The 26443-nt window shown below is 38.6% G+C and overlaps 1 protein-coding gene across 2 annotated transcripts in view; it reads left to right on the forward strand.

Annotated features, from left to right (window-relative positions):
* The window catches only part of LOC125227607 (chitin synthase chs-2), a 48047-nt gene that overhangs the window by 13974 nt on the left and 7630 nt on the right, over positions 1–26443 (forward strand). Inside the window, exons 3-19 of one of the 2 annotated variants that reach the window (XM_048131952.1) lie at positions 16747–16991; positions 17296–17462; positions 17768–18095; positions 18168–18367; positions 18751–19069; positions 19146–19366; positions 19460–19727; positions 19920–20182; positions 20388–20598; positions 20821–21021; positions 21403–21629; positions 21884–22051; positions 23659–23964; positions 24074–24315; positions 24534–24690; positions 24891–25043; positions 25385–25561. In XM_048131952.1, coding sequence (XP_047987909.1) covers positions 16747–16991; positions 17296–17462; positions 17768–18095; positions 18168–18367; positions 18751–19069; positions 19146–19366; positions 19460–19727; positions 19920–20182; positions 20388–20598; positions 20821–21021; positions 21403–21629; positions 21884–22051; positions 23659–23964; positions 24074–24315; positions 24534–24690; positions 24891–25043; positions 25385–25561 — 3853 coding nt within the window. Of the gene's footprint in view, positions 1–16746; positions 16992–17295; positions 17463–17767; positions 18096–18167; positions 18368–18750; positions 19070–19145; positions 19367–19459; positions 19728–19919; positions 20183–20387; positions 20599–20820; positions 21022–21402; positions 21630–21883; positions 22052–23658; positions 23965–24073; positions 24316–24533; positions 24691–24890; positions 25044–25384; positions 25562–25754; positions 25932–26443 lie in introns of both variants that reach the window. The other variant, XM_048131954.1, reaches the window with a different exon arrangement.

The raw sequence follows: 26443 nt of genomic DNA on the forward strand, positions 1-26443 counted from the left end.
TAATATAGGACATAAATAAAATACAATTAAATGAAAAACTAATCTAAATTAAACTAAATCTTAAAAGTAACAAAATGAAATAAGTAAAATAATTAAAAATATATATATATATATATTTATATATTTACTATCTGGGGGCCGATTTTTGAATCTCGGAAATTCGATTTCGTGAAATTCGTTCAATAATATCTCCACTACTAGCGATTTCAATTCTACTAACGGAATCGAAAACGAGTGGTCTTACTACTAGTTTTAAAATTACTAGCCGTCCTTTTTTAAAGCCGTCCATTTTGGGCTGTGTTGGTAAATAAATATCTTTTTTAGGGTTCCGTAGTCAACTAGGAACCCTTATAGTTTCGCCATGTCTGTCTGTCCGTCCGTCCGTCCGTCCGTCCGCGGATAATCTCAGTAACCGTTAGCACTAGAAAGCTGAAATTTGGTATCAATATGTATATCAATCACGCCAACAAAGTGCAAAAATAAAAAATGGAAAAAAATGTTTTATTAGGGAACCCCCCCTACATGTAAAGTGGGGGCTGAATTTTTTTTTCATTCCAAGCTCAACGTGTGATATATTGTTGGATAGGTATTTAAAAATAAATAAGGGTTTACTAAGATCGTTTTTTGATAATATTAATTTTTCGGAAATAATCGCTCCTAAAGGAGAAAAAAGTGCGTCCCCCCCCCCTCTAACTTTTGAACCATATGTTTAAAAAATATGAAAAAATATCACAAAAGTAGAATTTTATAAAGACTTTCTAGGAAAATTGTTTTGAACTTGATAGGTTTAGTAGTTTTTGAGAAAAATGCGAAAAACTACGGAACCCTACACTGAGCGTGGCCCGATACGCTCTTGGCCGGTTTTTTTATCGCCCGTATAAGACTTACACACTGTATGTGGTTGATGGCTGAACTTGAGTCTTTATACTGTGATTAGGGGCCTATTGCATAACAATTTACAACTTGTATTACAAGTGGAACTCTCTTTCTTATAAAATGAATTGGAGGGGGACTACCGCTTGTAATATGAGTTGTAAATTGTTATGCAATAGGCCCTAGGTCATTTCCAACTGAAATTCCAACGGGGATTCTAGAAAATGATCCTTATTGCATTTGATGTATTAGGACCCTTTACACATGGACCATCACGTATTTAAATAAGTCGTAGCTACAGATTGAGGTTTAAAAACTTTAAAATAAGTAATCGGTGGTGTCAAAAAATCGTTATTAAGTAACTTGGTCTGACTAGGTATAAAACTTTGAAAGATTGCATGGGTTTTTATTATTAATATGTAAATGGGTACATCACGACCTTGCAACTGCGATTAAAATCTATATAGCTTTTCGAAGTTCTGTTATATCAAAAACTACGAGTAAGAATTATGGATGAATCAACTTTTTCTTGCCTGTTATTGCCATGGTTACGGTCCCCTGAGTCACGCTGGTTTTATCTGAGGACCGTAACCATGGCAATAATAGGCAAGAAAAAGTTGATTCATTCTTATAACAAGGAGAGATATCGTCACTACTTTAAAAAAAAACTTGTATCTTCGTCTGTCAATGAAAAGAAAATTGTAGTAAGTACGTATGGAATGCATATAGACTTACTGCGTTTTAACTTTGAGGAGCAGCGTGAGATACGAGATTTTTTAAAAGTAGTGACGATATATTCCTTATATATTTTAACGGCGATCCGTAAACTTAAGAAAGTGAACCACCTAGTACAACAGCGTAAATGAACTCCGACCAAATAAATCTATCCTAATGTGTTGCAGAAAAGTGAATAACACAGTACCTACAGAAGAAGTTCAAGCTTCTGAAGAACAGTCAACAGAGATAAAAATAACCTATCACGTCTTCACACATACCTAGCCACCTATTTATCTCAGTTATGGCAATCACGAACATTTGTCATACCGTAAGAAACGGATGTTCACATACACATTCCATTTACTATCGGCTCGATTCAAACTTTAAGATACGTCATATTAGCTCTAGATACGATATCAATATCACTAGGATATGTCACAGTCAAAAAACGCGTTTCTTCAAACACTTCACTTTTAAGATTAACATATACGGCCGAATGGCATTTCTGCAACGAAACGCCACCGAAACACCGCAGAAATGTAGTCTGGCTCTGTCGCGCTAATACGCAAGAGCGATAGAGATAGATAGCTACGAAAGAAATATTATCGTGAGCGTTTGTGCATTAGGCTACGCACACAGTACTTCTACTTAAAATTTTATTCAAAAACGTGACGTGGCTACACGTAAACTTTTCGCTAGCCTCATTTTGTGCGAGATGTTATCAGCGCGCCAATCAAGACTTTTTGGAAACACAGCACAGCTAAATAAAATTATTCATGGTAGGTATCGTATTTAGCGTAAATATAGAGAGAAGTATGTATTTTAAAATTCTAAATCCAGTGGGTGTCGAAGAACAGTAAAGTTCACTGATTACGTGAACTCGCGTTATGTTGCGTATGACATCACCCGGTTTTCGGCCCGCCGTCACCGCACCATAGGGTCATCGTATCGAGATTCCATGCTGTTTTTTGCCGTTCAAGAGCTTAAATACTTCCTTGGTTATTAGAACGATTAAATATAGACACTGTTGTCTGAGGTGAGGTGTGTAAAGTTAAATAGAAATACATAGCCAAAGACAATGCTTGATTTATGAATCTAAAAAGATGAATATAGAGGTCAGAGGTTGTAAACAATTAGGAATCAAATGAGATTTATGAGTTAAAATTTAAGTATTATAATATACTTAAGCAGTATGAGTATGTGTCTGTATGAAGCCTTAAACATATGAATTAAAACATACATTCTACATCATGTTTTATGATTATGACATAATAACTGCTCATACAGTGAGCCTCTCAGTGAAAACCATGTGAATTTGTTATACACGATTACAGACTTAGAGTGAAACTGGATATTTGGTAACAAAATGACAAAAATACATTGCGCTTATAAAAACATTACATAGTTAGTTACAGGACTTCCAGGTATTGCCTAGTAACTTATTTTACTATAGATATACCTAACCGTTTGGTTAACGGCAAAGAGGATCGAGTATTATAGAGAGTTACTGTCAAAGTAAAATGTGTAATCACAGTGCATAGACTGCCATCTCTCGACACAAGCTTAAAACTTTTGAACCTCAGTTTTGACAATTTGGCCCATATTGTTAGCTTGATATGTGTTAAAATGTCAAATATTAATATTAGCGCCATCTAGCCGAGCGTTCCCCAAAGGTGTAACGCCATCTAGGCCACCGTAGCTTTTTCTCTAGGGCTTTGAGGTACGTTTTTTTCTTAAGACTTTATCCGTTTATACGGAGTTACATATGTCTTTGGTTAACGGTAATAATATGAGTACATTTAATTGTTAAGTAATAATGAGTAATCTCCTATGTTAAACAAGCAATTAAAAAATGCTGCAAATGGATTGATAATAGTTTAATCTATTGCATTGCAATGTCCTGAGTTCCTTTCATAATGTGCTAGAATATTTCCCAGTGTAGTCATCGTAGGTGGCAAGAGACCTTATTGAAATCGTACTGTTTCGTAAATATAACAAATATGATTGGCCTATTAAAGTACATAATGTATCTCCTTACTTCATACACATTCCTGTTCGCATACACTCGTTATTTCCTGCTAAGCAACACAAAGTAACAGGAAATTGTAACCGACAGTCTAGTTCCGGTTTTAAAAAGGTTATGATGTTTTCTTTCTCGACTTCTTACCTTCACAAGAGTACAATACTCGATCTTTCCTGTCCTGTCTCAAGTGTATTCGAAAACGCGACGTAATGTAAAAGTTTCAGTAATCTGTGCAGCCTTATACGAGATTTCGAATAGCGTGCCAAGCAGGATGTTTTAAAACACGGCTTTTCTAAGAAAATGAATTTACCTACATTAGGGGCTTTGATTTCTTTAGTGAAATGAAATTTGAATATTCCGCATCAGTAGATATATGAATATCTGTGGATATCTCATAGTTTCAAATAAAGACATCATCTAAAATGTTTATTTATCTTCTATAATTTTCCTTGCACCCCTTTTTCATGCTTTAGATAGCTACCGAAAAATAGGTTGGCAAAATAGGATTTTCCTATAAATAAGTATCTTAATAAATTTCGGAATATTAAAGCAAGTCACAGTCGGCTGTTTCTTTTTGTTCTCGGTTCACGTTCACCGATCGGTCACCCGGCCCGGAACCCGCTCAAATGCCAAGGTTGACAACTCAGCGACACAACTTTCGATCTATTGGCTGCGCCACATTTTTGCGGCCAACTCGATTCTTTATTATACAAGCCTACAACTTATCGTAATCATTCACATACTTTAAATAAAACTTATTTTGCAACACACTGCCCTAAATTAATACTAGTTTTAAGATTGTTATCATTGCTTTGTTATAATAATGTGAAACTAGTGCTTCCAATTTGCTTTCGCCGACCGCCATGGCTACTTATACGTGCAATAGGACCTTAACTGACAAGGGTATACGTGTAAGGAATACCAACCCGCTGATGTTCTACGTACAAAATGTATTTAAGTAGGTTACTACAACCAGCAATTTAGTAGCAGCCTAGCAGCGGCGCGGATTGAAAATGTGTCTATTTAAAAACTTGTGCTTATTTAGATTGAACGAGTTTAATATCGAAATTATGTTGAAGACACAAGTTGGCCAATCGTAAATCGCAAATTAGGTGTCACAGTGGACCAATCGTAATTTGACATCTTTCATTATATTAGAGGTCATTAAGACAAATAAGTGTTTTAATATTTTCATCCAAATGCGTTTCCAATTCTGTGCGACTATTCCGCTTATGGGCATTAAAATTAAACCACAAAATAAGACACAAAGAATTAAAAGGCAAAAAAGCTACCCAGAATAGGCACGATTGTTACAAAACCTACAGATATGGGAATCAGACGTGCATTACGCTTTATGGAGCTTTTACCCGAACGAAATGATGGTCGTTGACCTCTGGTTGGGCATTGGGCAAGAATCTGAAGATGTTGCGGCTTGCATACTAATAAACAAACATTGCGCCGAGTTCATGTTTATGGTTTTTACCGTACGATAGCTCGGGACTCTATACGTTAGGTACATTTTGCTATAGCACTTTGTTAGTCTTGGGTGCTTAAATTTAAACTTTATAATACATATAAAAGTAATAAAATTTTACAAATACAATAAATTTAAATATCAAATATAATTTTAGTATCACATCACACGTGATGTGATGTCATGTTACCTACCTTCATAGGTGATTGTGTTTAGTAAACCGTCCCACTTTGTCGGTTACCATTAAGGCGAGATTTACTTGTAGGTATGTTTATATGAATAAACTGACAAAGCGGCTTTATAGCAATCGACAAAGTGGGACGTTTTCCCGTGCACACTCACATAGCTTTGGTAATAAGCTTGATGTCCGATTAGCCTCTTAACAAACGTTTAGAGCTTCAGCAACGCTGCAGCAACGGAAATCTGACGATGTTTGTGTCAATTTCCGTGACAATAACACAAACATTAACTACGTTGAACATTCTAAACCACTCCTAAATGGACTTTAGCGTGAGTTTATTAAGGAGATTGACAGTTACACATTCTTGTTTATTGCTGCTGCAACGATAGGACAGTGATGATAGAGATGTCATATGTAACTATTAGTTATTATGTGTGTTAAACTGGCATTAGTGGCATTAACCATATCTCTTTAAAACAAGTAACAAAAGAACAAACGAAAACGCAAGTGCAGAGATCTGACAAAACGACGACGAATGACATAAGGCCCAGTAATGATGATTACTAACGATTCGCTCCAGGCTCAATCTGTATCGAAGTTGCATTACAACACTGTCAGCAATCCATTTACAGGTCCACCAACTTATATCACGACTTACCTCTTATCAAGATAAAGTCTTCTATTGTTTACATTGGTACAGCTCGAGTCTACTCCACTGCAATAGATTGACGTGAGTCTTTCGTAAGTTTTCGTGAGCTCGTGCGACATTGAGCGATCTATTGTTCGGAAACGCGGCGCAGGCGTCGGGCTCACACGTCGCTCATACCACAGTATAAAGCAGTAATAACTCTTCTAACAAACTTCACTCCGCGCGGTGTGTCGAAAACTACTCTCCATATGCACCGAATACATGCGAAACTGGTAAGTATTGGGCTGGACAGTCGGGGCCGCGTTCGCGCGCTGTGTTGACGTGTTGAGTTCGGGAGAAAATGACGTCAGCACCGAAGACATATTTTCGTTACTGTAGTGTTTATGGGTGTATGGAGAACAGTTCTCAAAATGCGGAAATGTCAGAATGTTCTTTAGAATCTAGACACCCAGAAAAGTAAGTGGTTGTTGTATTTTTTGCAGTGTTAGGTACATTATTGCTTACGTAAATGGCGTAAAAGTGAGATTTAAAGCTAGAATGACACATTAAAATCAATAAGGATTTATCTGTAACGACATTTAGGTAGATGCTGCGATCTATCTAGCTCGAAAGTTTGGTACCTACTTTTTATATATTTTTTTTTATACAACGTCGGTGGCAAACAAGTATACGGTCCGCCTGATGTAAAGCGGTCACCGTAACCTATGGACGCCTGCAACTCAAACAGTGTCACATGCGCGTTGCCACCCCATTAGAAACTTGTACACTCCCTTTTGCTGTGTGCCTACTTAAATATTGTGCAAACATCTATTCAAACATTTTATGTAAATACGATTTCGTCAGTATTTAAGAAACAAACACGTACTTGAATCTTTATTAGATAAAAAGGTAGAAAGAGCGTTGGTACTAGCATAGCGCCATACACAATTACTACGAGTAGGACAGTAGCACAGGTACAACCCTGCGTGACCTTGCGCAGTAGTAACGACCGCGTCGCCGCTGCCGGAGATTAACTACTGATTTATCCTTATACTGTGCTCATACTTACGACAGTCTGGATCCAGTCGGAGGAAGGTCATGCCATTTTATTAATGCACGATTTGGAATTAGGCTCGACCTCGATTTTGTTATAACAATAAAAAAATATCTCAGATATTCACCACTCTTGGATTTAGAGGTAGTATTGAAGCTTTTCAGTTAAAGAGTTGAATTCAGCGATAGTCTGCTTCTTTCATAAAGATGGTTGATCGATGAGGCGCAAGGTGACTTTAGAGATGATCGGATGGCTAACATCTATACCAGGGTCACCTAGCATTTAAAAAGTTTAATAACGTTAAATTGTATTGTACCTGAGAACATTCCCGGGTTGATCCATAAATATGTGCTGGCATAGCAGTTAATCAAACACATTCTTCGATAAGTCGGACTAACAAGACGTTCTAAAACCTCTGAGATTAAGGTAAAGTTCTGATCTATCGAGACTCGAGCTGTCTGCATAATAGCCAAGTCAGTGCTAATCGAGTTCTATGGATGCATCACCGCGCTGTAGTTCCTTCTGAACACTAAATACTTATTTACTTAGTGCTCTCTTATCTTTAATTACACGGAAGAAAGAAATTGAAGAAGAGTGACTTTCATTTGCCTTGCGAGTACTTATGCGGAGTGGCGTACGCGATCATACTGGCAATTAACTGGTAAACACTGACTATAATTTCACGTTCCGTAACCACTGCTGCAGAACGAAGAACTCACTGCACAGTGTTTGCTCTAGATCGTATGGGGACAAAATCATTTCATTACTTTTAGATTGCATATAAGAGTATTGTCAAAAAATTACTAAAAAATCAAGGTAACCATTAATTTTATGCTTTACAACCTTCGCGTAAGTTTAGTATAGAGGTACTTACCTACATTAATTTTGTACCAAAAGATCTATTTGGCTTTTCATCGCCAGAAGAGAGAGAGAGACAGTTCTTAGGCATATGGGGCGTGAGGAAGGATCATTCTACGTGGAAGAAAGGAAGATCCTTCCTCCTTAGTCATAATTTAAAAATCTCAAATGTACGGGATTATTGCACACTTCAGTAAGTATGTGAGTAAAATATTTCCAATGAAACTTTTTATATGTGCAATTTTTTTTATGGACGATACTCGTAGTAGGTATGTAATGAAAACACTATAAATAAAGAATATCATAAGCTAACATTTAATGTAGGTATCGTGAGAATTCAAATGGAAATAAATATATAATATGATTTTGCTGAAAAGCATTGTTTATGTCCTAACGCGAAATTAATATTTTGTCCACACATGAACGATGGCGAATCACCATTCGGTGTGGTGGTCGTCCGCTGGCCAAGCAGTCGGTATTGCGATCGCACCGTTCGCTGTCCTCGATCATACATAACAATGAGTTATTGAACAATATTCGTACTGACAGGACGCAGGACACGTTTATACGCTCCCGAGTGACCCTTGCAACTTTCCCTTTACCCTTCAGTGATGTGTGTCTGAGTGTATAGTGATTCTGTTTTGTTCATAATGAGTGACCATGATCGGAAAAGCTACTACGAGAAGGACGAACAGGAAGATATTTACGCGCCAAATAATAATAATTCGTTGTACAGCAATGGGACTTTACACTACTGTAGCATTTACAGGTTATGGTTGTTATGAATATTGCGTATTTTAATTGTACTAATTAAACAGCATGTAAGAATTACAAAACAATACCTGTCTTGTCTGTATGCGTTTGATGGAAGGCGTTACGTATCACTTAAATGTAATCAATCAATGCACAACTTTCTAATTTCATTCGCTTGGTGTAGAGCTCGGTACTGGTTGGTGGACTTGGTGGTGACACCATAGTATAATCACTGTGTAGTTAGTTGCAAATTAAAGCCGTCCAATTGTCCATCAACGCTATATATTTCAAACTTTATGCGCCTTTATGAAAAATATCGCAGAATCAAAATCTTTGACATTTTTTCTAATTTAGAGCTACCTAGACTTATTACTAAACACGATTATAAAAAACAAAATTAATCGAGAGTAAACATTATGCACTTATGTTATCTTAATTTCCGTAAACGGGGCAGTCGTGTTTCTCAGACATTTGCGGCGCGATTCGAACTTTAAGATATTTTTAAGATACGTCAGATATTAGTTCTAGATACGATATGGATCAAATATGTGTTGATTTTTAATTTTTTTATATTGTTGTCGATATAATTTTTTTTCTACCTTGCATCATGAGCTTTTGCCAGTTAAGTAGTTACGATTTCTCATATAACTTGTAAGGCATTTCTCATAATATACCGTAAGTGCGTTTTCACATTATCCGATCTGATATATGTCGGACCGATATCCCATATTTACGCCGCCATCTTTGATTTTTTTTCTTTGAAATTTTTCCTACATCCGATATCGGACCGGATGATGTGAAAACGCACTAAGTCGTAGTCATTCTCGTAATTCAATGGGTAATGAAACATTTATGAAAAAAAATCGATCATTTTTTCTCATTTGATCGAAAGAGCTCCATCGTTCTTCAAAGAAAAAGAATCAAAAATTTTAAAAATAAAAAAGTTAAATCGATAACACTTAAAATAAAAATCCCCATCTGTCAGTGTCAAAACCGACTATTTGAGAAAAGAACGTTTTGACTCTGACATATCCATATCGTATAGAACTAATATTTGTCGTATCACACATTATCTTAAAGCTCGAACCGCGCAGTTTTGCTTAGAAAACCGGCACAATGTTGTGGTTTCGACACTGGGCGGTGGGGCGGTGGTACCTTAGTTGTGACAGTACACGGGGGGTTTACGTAAGGTAATAGCTGGTTGGTAGCCCAATTAGCCATTACAACGGTCGCAGTGCATGCCTTTTGATATACCATCGAGGAACAATGAACCGTGTTAACTATTATAAAGCAGGTTATTATTCTCGAGATATTCTATGTGTTTAACAATCCGACGATTTAGGAAACATATTAAATATTAGGATTAGGAAACAAAGAGTGATATTTGACACAAAGACGCGTGTTAAACAACTTAAGTTACATAGGCAATTACCACTCTATGAATGGAATTCATTCACAAAGTAAGCACGCGTTGCAGTAATCAAAAAACAAAATGGAAATATTTATAATATTCTTGTCACTATGTCATTACTAAGATAAGATATAAAGAGAATAACATCAATAGTTTACCATTGTCAATCAACTTTTTCTTATAATCGGAACGATTGGAAACGGATTTACTGGGAAAAATGCGATCTCATTTCAAGTTAGCAGTGATAGCACGCGCCTAATTGCGTGAAGAAGAGGTAAACTAACAAAAACAATAGAATGTGCGACAACTTGGTAGGCGACTGAAGACTGTGTTGTGTTCCTGTCAATAAAGTTGGCAGATAGCTCAAGGAAGATGCGACGTGTTAGACTAGACGTTAAGAGATCTCGCACGCGAGTTTCAATACAATGCGGCTTTTGATACGCCAGATGAATTGGATGTAATGTAATGTAACTCATGTAATTTGCGAACTATTGAGGTCAATAGTTCGCAATTTATCTAAAATCGTGGGCGAGTTCGCACGCCGTCGAAATAGGACCTAGACTCAGGCCAAGCTAAGCAGCGATATTAATAGGGCAGACTTTGTGCCATTAAGAGTTAACTTAACGTAATAATTTCTTAGAACTTAGAAATAACCCTTGCGCAGTCTTGAGTTCTATGACACCAAAATCGTTCTCAACCTACTTAGCTTGACTCTACCAGCCCTGGAGTTGCAGTCATTCTCAGACTCAAGCCCGTTTGCCTCCGACGTCAAATAAAAAAAAACATTACACACAATCGGAAGGAAGTCACGGTACCGATTGAGCAGATACACGGGTTTCTCTCATGACTCTCGTCAGCGTGCGTCGCGCGTGTGAAAGTTGTTTTTCTTGCGTCTGCGTCGATAGCATTCGCCGACTGGCAGGTTTTAAGAGCAGCTAATATTTCGTATCGTAGCTATTTATAGTCACATAGATGTATGGATATATTTATTACTCTTAAACAACACATACCTATTGGCCTACGTTCAGTTCAGGCATAGGTTAACTAGCATTATCGTTGCATGATTTTATGTATGTATGTAAACACTTTATTGTACATAAGACAAGTTAGGACATAGAAATACAGTATAGTTATGGTGTACAAAGGCGAACTTATCCCTATAAGGGATCTCTTCCAGTCAACCTTTGAGCGAATTGAGAGGAAAAAAGTAATAAAAACATGATAGACAAACGAACACTGTACAGAAAGAAAAAATAGTTCAATTCAATTATTACCCCAGTAATAATTAGAACATGCAGCCTATTATACCAATATATACAAATACATAAATATACATATATACCTTATATTTAAACAAATATATATATATATATATATATATATATATATATACATACATAAATACAAATATATACAATATCATAATTAAATTAAATAATTAGTACTCAACCAGTACACAAGTCATTAGATAGCCATAACTTATGCAAATTCCTCTTGAGTGATGCTACCGATTGGGACTGTCTAATAGACAACGGCAATTTGTTCCATAATTGTACAGCGCGCACTGTGAACGACTCCGAGTATGTCCGGGTCTTGTTAGACGGTACAGCAAGAGTCAGGTTTGCACTAGATCTCAAGCGATGACTACTACCAACTGCCAGGTATGTAAATCTCTCGGAGAGATATGGAGGAGAGGCTGGATTAAACAGGACATTGAAAAGCAATGTCAAAATGTGCACGTCCCTACGCCGACGAATCGGTAGCCAACCAAGCTGAGAACGGAACTCAGAGATATGGTCATACTTCCGTAAACCAAAAATGTAGCGGATGCATACATTTTGTAGGCGCTCTAGCTTATCAAGCAGTTCCTCCCTCAGGTCCAAAAATGCAATGTCACAGTAATCTAAAAGTGGTAACAAAAGGGATCGTGCAAGCGTCACCTTGGTGTGAAATGGGAGAAAGTTTTGGAGTCGTTTTAAAGAGTGGAGAGAAGCAAACACCCTTTTACTCACCTCAGCCGTATGCGCAGCCCATGAGAGCGTCCTATCCATGGTGATACCCAAATTCCTAACAGTAGAGGAGAAAGCGATGGGAATACCATCAAAAAGAATGTCGGGTACCACCATTTCCGAAAGCTCTCTAATATAATAAGGGCTACCAACAATAATTGCTTGTGATTTCTGTGCATTCACTTTCAAACCATAATTACATGCCCAAATGCGTATCGACTCAAGATCCTCATTCATTTGCCTGACAAGGGAACGTACATCATCAATGCCAGCCGCTGCGTAGATCTGTAAGTCATCCGCGTAAAGATGATAAGAGGATCTAAGGGAGGTCGTGATACCGTTTATAAACATAGAAAACAGCAGAGGAGAAAGCACGCCCCCTGTGTGAACACCAGCGGAGAGTTCACACCAATCAGAAAACCTTTCATCTAGTTTAATTCTCTGTCGCCTTCCAAACAAGTAGTCGCGGAACCAAGTAAGGCTGACATGTGAAAAGTTTAAGGATTGTAGGATGCCAAGTAAAATATCAAAGTCCACTGTATTAAATGCGCTACTGAAATCCAGAAGAATCAAGATGGTAAGTTTCCTGTTTTCAATATTAAGGCGAATGTCGTCGGTGACTTTGACCAGCGCGGTCACAGTGCTATGTCCGGGGCGGAATCCGGATTGGAAGGCATTAAATAAGGAGTTTTTATTAAGGTGAGAGAGAAGTTGACAGTTTACGTGATGCTCTATGACTTTGGATAAAACTGGGAGAATTGAGATGGGGCGATACTGTGAGAAAGAGATAGGATTGGAAGTTTTAGGAAGAGGAATCACGTGTGCATGTTTCCACGCCGAAGGAAAAGTACCTGATAACAAAGAAAAATTAATAATATCAGAAAGGATAGGAGGAATAAAGTCCGCTGCAAGCATGAGCATGTCCACGCTGAGATCATCTTCACCGACGGCTTTGGACTTTATAGATTTGATAATGGAGAGAGTCTCTTGAGGCGAAATTTTACTAAACTCAAAAGTAGGTAGGTTAGAGCGTACTGTGTTGGCCAAGTGTGATAATGTAGACAGTTTAGTCAATGGATCAAGAGGAACTGTAGAAGAACTAAAATGTTTATTCATACCATCTACATCAACCTCACCTAAGCAAGCTGGTTGGTTTCTACCCACTCCGAGCGACTTTAAAAATTTCCATAGCTTCGCCGGTGGACAGTCCTCGATCGAATTATGGATATAACGGCGCCTCGCATCCCTACACATTTTATTGCAGCGGTTACGGAGTGAGATATAATGTTCACGATTACCGTCTGATGGATCATGGCGCAGCTTTATACGTGCTCGATCGCGTTTCGCCATGAGTTGCTTAATATCCGGAGAGAGCCACGGCGCAGGATAGTGTTTCACTCGAGTTGGTTTTAACGGAGCATGTTTGTCAAAAATGGCAAGCAATATTCTATTGAAGTTCTCTACCTTTAAATTAATATCGTTAACAAGTTCAACACTTTGCCAATCAGCCTGTGAGAAATCACTATGCAGTGCTTGCAGATCTATATCGCGCAAATTCCTACGCATCACTACTTTATGTTTTTTTTTTGGTGGACGAATATTAAATGAGGCATAAATCAAGTCATGATTGGAAAAACCAGCAGCATTAAACTGACCATGGGATGATACCAAATCTGGAGAAGTAGTTAGGATGAGATCTAAAAGGGAAGGGGGACCATTGTGAGGAAAATGTGTGGCATTGAGAGGTAAAACATGAAGGTTTAATGAGGTAGCAAGAGAATAAAGCTTAGATGAGCGAAGATCAGATTTGAGGAGACAAGTGTTGAAATCACCCATGATAATTGTGTGATCGAATCGGGGCTCAAGATCCATAAGGTTATTTTGCAATATGTCAAAGTAGTCAACATTTAAAGAGGGACTATAAAAAACACCAAGCAGAACTTTTGAATGGTGCAGGACAACCTCTAAGAAAAGATATTCTGGACATGAATTGGAGTAGACACTAAGAGAAGGAGAATGAGAAACCACTTGACAAGCGAGATTACTTTTTATGTAAATGGCAACACCGCCCCCGCGAACTTCTGATCTGCCATTACTAGAACCAGTCCTGTCATTACGAATCAAGCAGTACCCGGGCAAAGGATACAAAGTAGACGGAAGCGTGGGTTTAAGCCAAGACTCCGAAATGAGTATTGCGTGTATATTTTTATTATCACTGAAGGCAGTTAGTAAATCGGTGTAGTGCGCTGGTATACTCTGTGCATTTATATGGACCACGTTGAAGTTTTTCACTGACGAGTCAAAAGTACAATGCAATCGCTCACATAGCTCAGGCACGTCAGACACGTCACTCAAGGAGTCATATAGACTTGAAGATGAAAGCGAGAAGAATTCACTATCTAAACTGGCATTAGAAGCATCGGACAAACTGGACATCGTGAGTACCATTATATATTATAAATAAAAAATAAAAATACGTTATATATATTATTCAAAATATAATACAAATACAATAATATGTAACAGATATATTCAGCTATGCTAGTAAAAATACACAAAAGAAACCTACAACACACCTCAATTGCTCGCCGGTTGCTAAAATAGATACAAAGAGAAAAAATAAAAGTACATGAATTAATATTTAAACAGAACAGCAAGAAATCTTAAACAGAAAAATAAGCCTGAACACCCCAGCATTAACGAAACGCAGCAACAATACGTCTGTACGTCATAATTTATGTCAAACTGACAGTTTGGGGTGACAGCGCTGTCATTAGCATTTTTATGAACACCTTAATTCGGAAGTAACAAAATTAATGTAATAATAATTATATTATAAAAAACCGGAGAAGTTCAAGGCCAAAATATTTAAAAACCACACAGAATGCACAAATGTAAAACCACGAAATAAGCACAGACACAGTTAAACCCATATATATTCATCGCGGACGTAGATTCGGCCGGCGCGCAGGCGCAGGCCCCGCCTGTCCTCCAACACCATGACTTCCCACCGCCGCCGTCGACCCTGCGGCCTGCTCTGCCGCCAGAGCAGCAGATTCTTTGGGCGCCGGTAGCGCCTCAAGTTCGGCCAGCGACGTAATCTTGCGACGCACTCCATCGTGACATTGGACCACAATGCGGCCCTCACTCGTCCAGCTACCTGTGACTCCGTACTGTTTGCGTGCTTCCACGAATACCGCATGCCGGGAACTAGTTAGGAACTCGGAGATAGTTCTGCCAGAGCCTTTGAGCTGCTTCTTGGCGGTCCAAACTGCATCCCGGGTTCTATGGCAGGCAAATTTAAGTAAAATAGGTCTCGGTTTTGATGGTATACGAGCCTTGCCAAGACGATAACAGGCCAGAAAGGAATGCGCTGATATTGACTGCATCTTTTAAATCTTATTACAGCTAGCTTACTAGGCTTGAATTTATGAGGATTCTAGACCATCTGTCTAAGTATAAGGATTTACAACCTGGTTTTGATCATGTCAGGCAATATTTGATACAGAATACATTGCGAAAGATATACCATAGTATTTAAGCGCGCAAGTTGTGCCAGGCCCTTCTTCGGGTGTTACTGGCGAGGTTGCGGAGGAGTGCCGAAACGTGCTTGCGACCTCGTCCTATAGCCCTGAGGCGGTAATCGAGGGGTTTTAGTGGGTAAACCATGGGTCTTATTAGCCTATATGGGAGTCCCACATAACCATTCCAGGCCGGTCCCTGCGCCTGGGATGGTATGCGTAAAGCATTTCCCCTCGTTAAAAAAAGTAAATAAATAAAATATTTTTTAAGAAAAAAACAACCGCCTTCCTTTGGGGTTCTGGTGATAAATACTTTCAAATGTTGGATTATGTTATCAATTCGTCTGTATATTTTTTAATGTTTGTTATTCGATATCTCCGTCATTTCTGAACCAATTTTGAAATCTGGATGATTCTGAAGTACTTAAAACAGATGAGAATGATTATCAGAACGGAACTCTAACCAGGGGCGGCTCACTCTTCATCAGCAGTTCCACTGCACCAAATGTCACTGTTATGGACGTAAGTGCATGCTGTTCTTATAAAAATACCAAAGTCACTATAAGTGTGCCTTTCAGATTTGAGGAGTTCCGTTCTGACCATCATCAGCAATTCCACTGCACCAAATATCACTGTTCTGGACGTAAGTGCATGCTGTTCTTATAAAAATACCAAAGTCACTATAAGTGTGCCGTTCAGATTTGAGGAGTTCCGTTCTGACCATCATCAGAAATTCCACTGCACCAAATATCACTGTTCTGGACGTAAGTGCATGCTGTTCTTATAAAAATACCAAAGTCACTATAAGTGTGCCGTTCAGATTTGAGGAGTTCCATTCTGACCATCATTAGGAGTTCCACTGCACCAAATGTCACTGTTCCGTACGTAAATGCATGCTGTTCCTTTAAAAACACAAAAATCACCATATGTATGCCTTTCAGATTTGAGGAGTTCCCTCGATTTCTCCAGGATCCCATCATCAGAACTGGTTTCTGAGAAAAATGGGACCAATCTGTATCCATATACATTCAATCAAAAAAAAAAATTTCAAAATCGGTCTAGTAACGACGGAGATATCGAGGAACAAACATTAAAAAAAAACAAAACATACAGACGACTTGATAACCCCTTCCTTTGAGATTTGGAAGGCGGTTAAAAAAAATAAAAAAAAGGCCCTTCTTCGGGTACTGGTCTGGTGTGTATGAATTCACAAATAATTCAACAACATTTTTCTCAAATTTCAGTCAAAGAACGGTGCACGAAACAAAAGGATGGGACGCCTTCCGAGAATTCCCGCCGAAGCAGGACAGTGGGTCCATGGAGAGCCAGAAGTGCCTCGAGTTCGCAGTCCGGCTGGTCAAGATATTAGCTTACGCTGTCACGTTCGTGGTGGTGCTGGGATCTGGGGTCATCGCCAAGGGCACGGTGCTATTCATGACGTCACAGCTGAAGAAAGACAGGCGGCTCGCGTATTGTAATAGAAATTTAGGTAAGTTTCTGCGTATTTTCTAGCGCTTGGTCAGATTAATAAATAAGAGTGTTCATTTGCTGTTAATTTCACACCGCTGAAAATTTAAAGAGGGCTGCATTTTAAAAATAAGGTCCCTTACTGGAAATTTCAGATGAGATGATTTCTCATAGCTATTGTGACATAGCACTTACGTACAGTGAGCTGCAAAATTGCATGGCGAATTTCTCTATGCAATTTGCAGCTTGTACCTTGACCTCCTTTAAATTCCCTTCGATGCCATTATAATCGGACTTTACTGAACATTTCACACTTAATTTTTCAGGTAGAGACAAGCAATTTATAGTAAGCCTTCCGGACGAAGAACGAGTGGCATGGATGTGGGCGCTGCTCGCGGCGTTCGCTATCCCGGAAATAGGAACAGTCATCCGCGCCGTGAGGATATGCTTCTTCAAGACTTCAAAACGGCCGACGAGTGCACAGTTTATTGTGGTAAGTAAAACACCACCACGATACTCGTATTTTGTTATAAATTAATTGCATTTAGCTCCTAAATTTGACCGACATAAATAAGTTAGGCGAATCTGTCTATTGCCATTTGATACTGATGGTATATAAAAACCCACGGATTACCTATACTGGTTCCTGTTAGAACCAAAAGTAACAGAAATCTGTAATCGATGATTTAAGTTTTCTTGTATTTGGGATATCTAATTGCACTTTTCATTGTTGAAAGATTGCAGCATCGCGTTTTGTTTTGCGATTTTAAACTAAACACTACTTGCTTTCTTTTACAGGTGTTCGTTGCAGAGTCACTCCACACAATAGGGTTGGGGTTGTTATTTTTCAAAATATTGCCAGAGCTTGACGTCGTCAAAGGCGCCATGATAACCAACTGCCTCTGCATCATCCCCGCGATACTCGGCCTACTCTCAAGAAACTCGCGAGACTCCAAGCGGTTCATGAAAGTTATCGTCGACATGGTCGCTATTGTAGCGCAAGTCACCGGGTTTATTGTATGGCCTTTGTTGGAAAATAAGCCCGTGTTATGGCTGATACCGATCGCGTCTTTGTGCATTTCGTTGGGATGGTGGGAGAACTACGTAACCAGACAAAGCCCTATTGGTAAGATACTTATATAATGCAAAAAAACATTAACTTACATTACAAGCGGCTTATTATAATATTTTCTTACAGGTATAATCAAAAGTTTAGGCAGACTAAAAGAAGAATTAAACCATTCAAGATATTATACTTACCGATTCATGTCGATATGGAAGATACTGCTGTTTCTGATGTGCATCCTGTTCAGCATATGGATGGAAGGTGACGATCCAGCGATGTTCTTCCAACTATTCAACGCTGGATTTGGACCACACAACATCGTAGTTGAAGAGGTATAACAAGAAAAATCGATCAAGTCAATTCAAGTCTCTATTCAAATGAATTAGCCATCCTCGAAAAACGAAAATAAACGTTGCATAGGGGTAGCTGATGATTGCATATGTCTATTAAACAACACATGAATAAATACTGATAGTAAAGCGTTAGTGCAACTCTTATCAAGGCATCTTGCTAGCTGTTTCTAACAGTAGAAAGTGTTTCTGGTTTCCCCTGCTTTCAAAGTTATGGCGATGATTAGTAAATAATTTCATAATGTACTTTCTACCATCGTAAATGTGATCAGCAGCTAGGTCTCTAAATAAAGACTTTCACATATTACATTATACAATCTAAATATAACATGATACTTAACTTACCTAATTTTGTCTCGTTTCAGATACAAATTCAAACAGGAGGCACCACTATTCCTGATCTAGTAAATGCCACATTAACCGGAGACTCGGTAGAGGTTGCAGCTGTTTACAAATCCGCCTTCTATGTTCTGCTTATTCAAATGTTTGCTGCCTACTTCTGTTACATTTTCGGAAAGTTCGCGTGTAAAATCCTGATTCAAGGCTTCAGTTATGCGTTCCCTATCAATCTAGTCATCCCACTGGTAGTGAACTTCTTGATCGCTGCTTGTGGAATAAGGAATGGGGACAACTGTTTCTTCCACGGGACCATACCTGACTACCTATTCTTTGAAAGTCCACCAGGTAACTTTAAATTTTTTGTAATTATTTGCTTACTTTCATCCTTGAAAATATTAACTTTATGTAATTATTTTTACAGTTTACACCCTAAGCGATTTTATTTCCCGCCAAATGGCCTGGGTATGGTTACTATGGCTTCTATCGCAAACGTGGATAACGATACATATTTGGACCCCGAAAGCAGAGCGTTTGGCATCTACGGAGAAATTGTTTGTGCTACCAATGTATAATGGACTGCTTATTGACCAAAGCATGGCGCTCAACAGAAAGAGAGATGACCATAAGGATGTAAAGACTGAGGTAAGGTATAAATACCTATTTATAACTACTCTAATTTTGTTTGGATATGGAAGAAAAAATATCTACAACAATAATTTGATTTATGAATTCCAGGATCTTGCCGAAATTGAGAAAGAAAAGGGCGACGAATACTACGAAACCATCTCAGTACAGTCAGACAACACTGGTGCTTCACCCAAAACCATCAAGTCTTCCGACCAGATTACCAGGATATACGCATGCGCTACTATGTGGCACGAAACAAAAGACGAGATGATGGAGTTCTTGAAGTCTATCCTCAGATTGGATGAAGATCAGTGTGCAAGGCGTGTCGCTCAGAAGTATCTTCGTGTAGTGGATCCTGATTACTATGAATTTGAAAGTAAGTTTTTTGCATGTTGATATAACTGGCTGACAAGTCGTGGTCATGGCTCCACACCTTTTAGTGTTAATGGACTGCCTTTACCGGAGTCTGTTAATCGCGTGAAGACACAAGACTATAATAAATCTACTTATATCATATGTACAATTGTAAATTGATAGATTTATTGAATTTACGTATTTATATTTACAGCTCACATTTTCTTGGACGACGCTTTCGAAATTTCCGATCACAGCGATGACGATTCCCAGGTGAATCGATTCGTGAAACTTCTCGTCGATACAATTGACGAAGCTGCTTCCGAAGTACATCAAACCAACATTCGAATCCGACCACCGAAGAAGTACCCGGCTCCTTACGGAGGAAGATTAACGTGGGTGTTGCCAGGAAAGACAAAAATGATTTGCCATTTGAAAGACAAGGCGAAGATTCGTCACAGGAAACGTTGGTCTCAGGTACCTACAACTAATATGTATTACTTGGTTGGTCGTATGGAGAGATCCATCCATAAAAAAAAAAACTCCTAGTAATTTTTACCTAAGCGGCTGTTCTAAGTATTATGTCATCTTTTACTAAAGATCCCCTAATGTGACATTTGCCTAATGTGCATATCACTTGACGTGCCTATTATTACCAATATATTACCATTCTATTCCATAGGTGATGTACATGTACTACCTTCTGGGTCACCGTCTAATGGAGTTACCGATATCTGTGGACCGAAAGGACGTTATGGCCGAAAACACGTATCTGTTGACTTTGGATGGAGACATCGACTTCCAGCCTCATGCTGTCAGACTGCTTATCGACTTGATGAAGAAGAACAAGAATCTTGGAGCTGCTTGCGGACGTATTCACCCAGTTGGATCAGGTAAATAATCTTGTCTACTTGCTTGCTTGCAAAAATCGAAACAAAGTCTTGTGTCTTGAGTAGCTTTTCTTTAGCGTTTCTCGCGTTGTATTACTCTCTAAAGACCCGAATTTCTAGCAAAGCCATAAGTAGGTACCTACTTATAGATTTTGTATTGGTTTGAACAACAATATTTTTTTGATGTCCTCTTTTAGTTACTAAGCCCAATCTTAAACATTTCAGGTCCCATGGTGTGGTACCAAATGTTTGAGTACGCTATTGGCCATTGGCTGCAAAAGGCAACGGAACACATGATCGGCTGTGTACTCTGTAGCCCTGGTTGCTTCTCGCTCTTCAGAGGAAAGGCTCTCATGGACGACAACGTTATGAAGAAATACACGCTACGATCAGATGAAGCCAGGCATTACGTACAATACGATCAAGGTATGTATGTAATACGATAAACTCAGATGTGATTTCATTTTTAATTTGTTTTAGATTAGTTGAAAAAAAATATTATTAAATTAACACCGGACTTGACCAGTCTGAAGAATTCGAAATCGAAGTGTTGGAAATTGCATGCGTAAAAATGCAGTACTTTATTAAAGGAGCAACTGAAGAGAAGAAGAATCGCGGTTAGACATCTAGATTGATAATCAACAATTCCTAGATTTTAATAAATGTTTCTAGGTAACCAACAATTTGGTCTCCTATAGACCGAATTTAGGCCGTTAATTTAACAACCATGAACCACAGAATGACTGTCAATTTTGAAAGAGTAAGTCTAAGACTTGATATTAATCCCCAACTTTTCTTCCATTCCAGGAGAAGATCGTTGGTTGTGCACCCTGTTGCTCCAGCGAGGATACCGAGTAGAATACTCAGCTGCGTCGGACGCGTACACGCATTGCCCAGAAGGTTTCAGCGAGTTCTACAACCAACGTCGTCGATGGGTGCCCTCCACTATCGCTAACATCATGGATCTGCTCGTCGACTATAAGCACACTATTAAGATCAATGACAACATTTCGACTCCGTATATTGCTTACCAGGTAACAAATCACTGCGTCATATTTTGTGTTTTCGCGTATGTTGCCGAAAGAAGTCTGTAGTGCATTAGAATGGAGCGAGAAATATTTTACGAGAGAAATAGAGGACAATAAAAAAATGGCTGTATTTAGAAAGGAATTACATGGAAAGAACCCCAACTGCTAAAGCCAAGTGGCACTGACACTTGAGCAGTTTTATGTGCTCTTCTGACAACTTTTGGACATACAGACGTGTGATAATTTACAATTAATTTCAGATGATGTTGATGGGCGGTACAATCCTGGGCCCTGGCACTATATTCCTTATGTTGGTGGGTGCCTTCGTGGCTGCTTTCCGGATCGACAATTGGACCTCTTTCGAATACAACTTGTACCCGATATTGCTATTCATGTTTGTCTGCTTCACGATGAAATCCGAAATTCAGGTAACAACAAAATTATATCGATAGATAAAACTATGTTATGACTAAAACAGGAAAGGAGACCATTATAAACGTAATGAGAAAAATCAAATTATGATAGCAGAAACAACGAAGTCAGCTGCAGCAGCTCAAAGGTGTAAAACGAGCGCAATAGAACTAGCGCAAGAGCGCAACTGTAAAACACTAGACAAGCAGCCTCAAATTCTCAATAGAGTTATTGCCATACGAGGGTCATGCCAAAAGAAATTAGATACTCAAAATTTACATACTTTATTCTTTATTACAGCTATCTATTTTTTCGAAGTATTCACCGTGAAAACGTATACACGTTTTCATCCGTCTAAACCACTTAGAAAATACCGATGACCACTCTTCTTTAGACACCTCAGAAATTTCGTAATTATACGCAGCCAACGCATCTTCTTTGTTCTCAAATCGCCTTCCTTTTAATTTTTCTTTAATTTTAGGAAAAAGATAAAAATCACAGGGGGCTAGGTCAGGGGAATATGGGGGGTGGGGCAGAATAGTCACGTTTTTTGAGCTGAAATAGTCAAGTGTTCTAACGGAAGTGTGCGGGGCAGCGTTGTCGTGGTGCCAGAGCAGGTGCCGGGTTCCTGACTTCGGCCGCTTGTCACACCAAGCTGACAGTACTCTTGGGGCACAAACTGTCACATACCATTCTGAATTAACTGTCTTTTGATCTTCTAGCACTATTGTAGCAATATGTCCCGTCTTGCAGAAAAATGAGGCAACCATTTGTTTTTGTGTGCTTCGGGTTCGGCGACATTTTGTTGGCGTCGGCTCATCTTCAAAACACCATACTGTGGACTGTCGCTTTGTTTCGGGATCGTAGTTATATAGCCATGTTTCGTCACCTGTAAGTATATCATATACGTTTTTGTTCTCGCCTGCGTCGAATTTATCTATCATAAATTTGCACCAATCCACGCGACGGTCTTTCTGTAAATCGGTGAGCTTGTGCGGCACCCATCTTGAACAACGCTTATGAAGAGACAGTTTACTATGAATTATAGTTTGCAATGCTGCTGATCCAATGCCCAGTTCACGCTCGAGCTCTACATATGTAATTCGTCGGTTCGCACGAATATTTTTTTCCACAGTCTTTACATTTTCTTTAGTGACTGCGGTTGGCGGCCGTCCGGTCTTCGCCTCATCTTCAAAGCTCTCCCGTCCTCTTTTAAATTCAGCAAACCAATTGAAAACAGTTGCACGTGAACACGCAGACTCTCCAAAAGTCGAGACTAAAAGTTCAAAACACTCTTGAGGTGTTAAACCTTTTTTAAAGTCATAATATATCATAACACGAAAATCACGTCAAGCTCCATTGTTGCGGAAAATTCCCGCCAAAATTATTTAGAAAAAAAAATAATTAAAAAAGGAATCCTAAGAATTTCCAAGTGTTCCATTTTTAAATTTATAAGCAGATAACCTACCTTTACATTGGTGTATAACTGGCCAGTATCAATCAAATGACCATGGAGTATCTAACTTCTTTTGGCATGACCCTCGTAGAATTGACTGAGCTGTGTTGAGTCGAAATAATACTTTCAGAAAATGAAGTGTTTTCAACATATTCGTTTTTGTTTCAGTTGCTGGTTGCTCAAATACTATCGACAGCGTACGCTATGATAATGATGGCTGTAATCGTCGGTACCGCCCTCCAGTTAGGCGAAGACGGCATAGGATCACCTTCGGCCATCTTCTTAATAGCGTTATCCAGTTCCTTCTTCATAGCAGCCTGCTTGCATCCACAAGAGTTCTGGTGCATCGTGCCCGGAATCATCTATTTACTGTCTATCCCGTCTATGTACTTGCTCTTGATATTGTATTCGATTATAAACTTGAACGTCGTATCGTGGGGTACTCGAGAAGTGCAGACTAAGAAAACAAAGAAAGTAAGTTCATATTGATCAACTTAGATATCAACATTATCAACCGATACTTACTTAACCTTTGAGATCAGGTGGCTAATACGATTTTTCGATTTTTTTCGAACGTTTTCAGGAAATCGAGCAGGAAAAGAAAGACGCAGAGGAAGCCAAGAAGAAAGCCAAACAGAAGTCCCTCTTAGGATTTTTACAAGGTGTAAATAGTAACGAAGAAGAGGGATCTATTGAATTCTCTTTCGCTGGGCTGTTCAAGTGTTTGCTCTGCACGCATCCTAAGGGCAATGAGGAGAAAGTTCAACTCTTGCATATTGCTTCGACGCTCGAGAAACTGGAGAAGAAATTGGAAACTGTAGAAAGGTGGAGTACATTTATAAATTTATGACATATTAACTCTACACTATTAGTTTTAACATTATGAATGCCACACCTTATGCGGCAGCATCGTGCCTTGTCGGAAATCACGAAAGTTGACATTGACCTTTGGCAGTGCGCGTCAGTCTTTCAGACTATCACTCAGGCTGTGGCGTTCAAAGGGTCAACATATTTGTTACTAATGAGATAATTTATAATTTCAGGGCAGTAGATCCGCACGGACTAAGTAGAGGACGGAAGCTATCGATAGGACACCGCGGCAGTACGAATGGCGATCACGGGTTAGATGCGTTGGCAGAGGACCCAGAGGATGAACACAACTCGGATTCTGATACGGACACCTTGTCTACTGTACCAAGGGTAACTACAGAACTTTATATTAACTATTTACCAATATTATTTTTTTATTTACCAAAGGCAAATAAAAAATAACAGTAGATATCAAACTAAATTGCCAATATACGAAAACGGTTCCTAAATCGTTCATTGGAGAAGCAAAAAAACAAAACAATGAAAACACCAAAATAAAATCCTATTATTCATTTGTATTATTTGTTTAGGAACGAAGAGATGACCTCATTAACCCATATTGGATAGAAGACCAGGATTTGAAAAAGGGTGAAGTTGACTTTTTGGGTCAAGGAGAACTGCAGTTCTGGAAAGATCTTATAGACAAATATCTATATCCCATTGATGCTAATAAGGAAGAACAGGTAAAACATGTTATACAGAAGCCATTTGTAAACACCTATTAGTAAAAAAACAAACTAATTAAATTTAACTTCTGTACCAAAATCCCATACAAACACGAATTAGCAAAGACTTTTTTTCCAAGAGGTCAAAACGAGAAAAAGACTAATAATGCTTACAAAAACTGAAAGGTATATCCGTACCTATTTATAAAGTCCCTTAATAACAGAAAACAAAAATAGAGTTTTAGCTTTTTTTTTGTCCTTAATTTTGTGTATACCTAGAACTTAAGTTTAATCAGTTTCTTTACAGGTAAAAATGCTATCAATATCATATTTTCATGTTGATCTTCCCCTAATTCTAGGAGCGTATATCCAGAGACCTTAAAGAATTGAGAGACTCGTCTGTGTTTTCATTCTTTATGATCAATGCCCTCTTTGTCCTCATTGTGTTCTTATTGCAACTGAATAAGGACAACCTTCATTTCAAATGGCCGCTCGGAGTAAAAACTAACATTACGTATGATGAGGTTACGCAAGAGGTAAAGTGACTTCCCTATCCAGCGCTCGGCCTTCAACGATGACTCGGGAATATGACCAACGATGACTTCGTACAAATATTTCGAACCTAAAAAATGACCCGTGCAGTGGTATTACTTCATGAAAAGTCATTCCCCATCACCCTTGAAGGTTGACGCAAAATTTTACTAAATAACTGTTTATGTACTTTTACAGGCTCGAATTGCTGCCGATTTGATAGAACTTCGTAATAAGTCAGTTTTTGCATTCGTTATGTTTAACGCGTTATTCATATTGATAGTGTTTCTGTTACAACTCAACAAAGATCAACTCCACGTGGATTGGCCTTTGGGAATTAAGACAAATATAACATACATCGAGGAGACAGGCGAGGTATAGCCAGAATTATCGAAGTTTGTGTCTCACGAGTCTAACGATCTTCTTCTAACCGGTCTGTCCTGGTTTGGCACACCAGCATGGGACCCCAACACACGGAGACTAAACTTCTTCGGCGACACTCTAATGGGCACATTCTAATTAATATCCGAATCCCAATGATTTTCCCGATTAGCAAATCCCAGTTAAAAGGATTAGGTTGCAATTGATGAATATTTCTAATCCTTGTTATAAGCGGTAGCGTTTTTTAAATGTTAGCTACGTTACTGTTGGTACCCTAGATCCGTTATTTGATATCCTAATTATAATATCACTATCCACAACTATCCCTGCAATTTTCACGTTATCCAAAATGGAAGATTGATGTTGACTGTGGTTATTAGGGTGGAGGTATCTTCTTATTAAACACGGTGACCGGGTCACTACTATTCCTTGTACATACTACACCTCGGACGACGTGGTGATTTGTGTAACAGGATAATGTCTTCTATCTAAATAGGTGCAATGGA

The sequence above is a fragment of the Leguminivora glycinivorella genome, chromosome 6 (assembly GCF_023078275.1).
Source record: "Leguminivora glycinivorella isolate SPB_JAAS2020 chromosome 6, LegGlyc_1.1, whole genome shotgun sequence".
In the NCBI taxonomy this organism is placed as follows: Eukaryota; Metazoa; Arthropoda; class Insecta; order Lepidoptera; family Tortricidae; genus Leguminivora; species Leguminivora glycinivorella.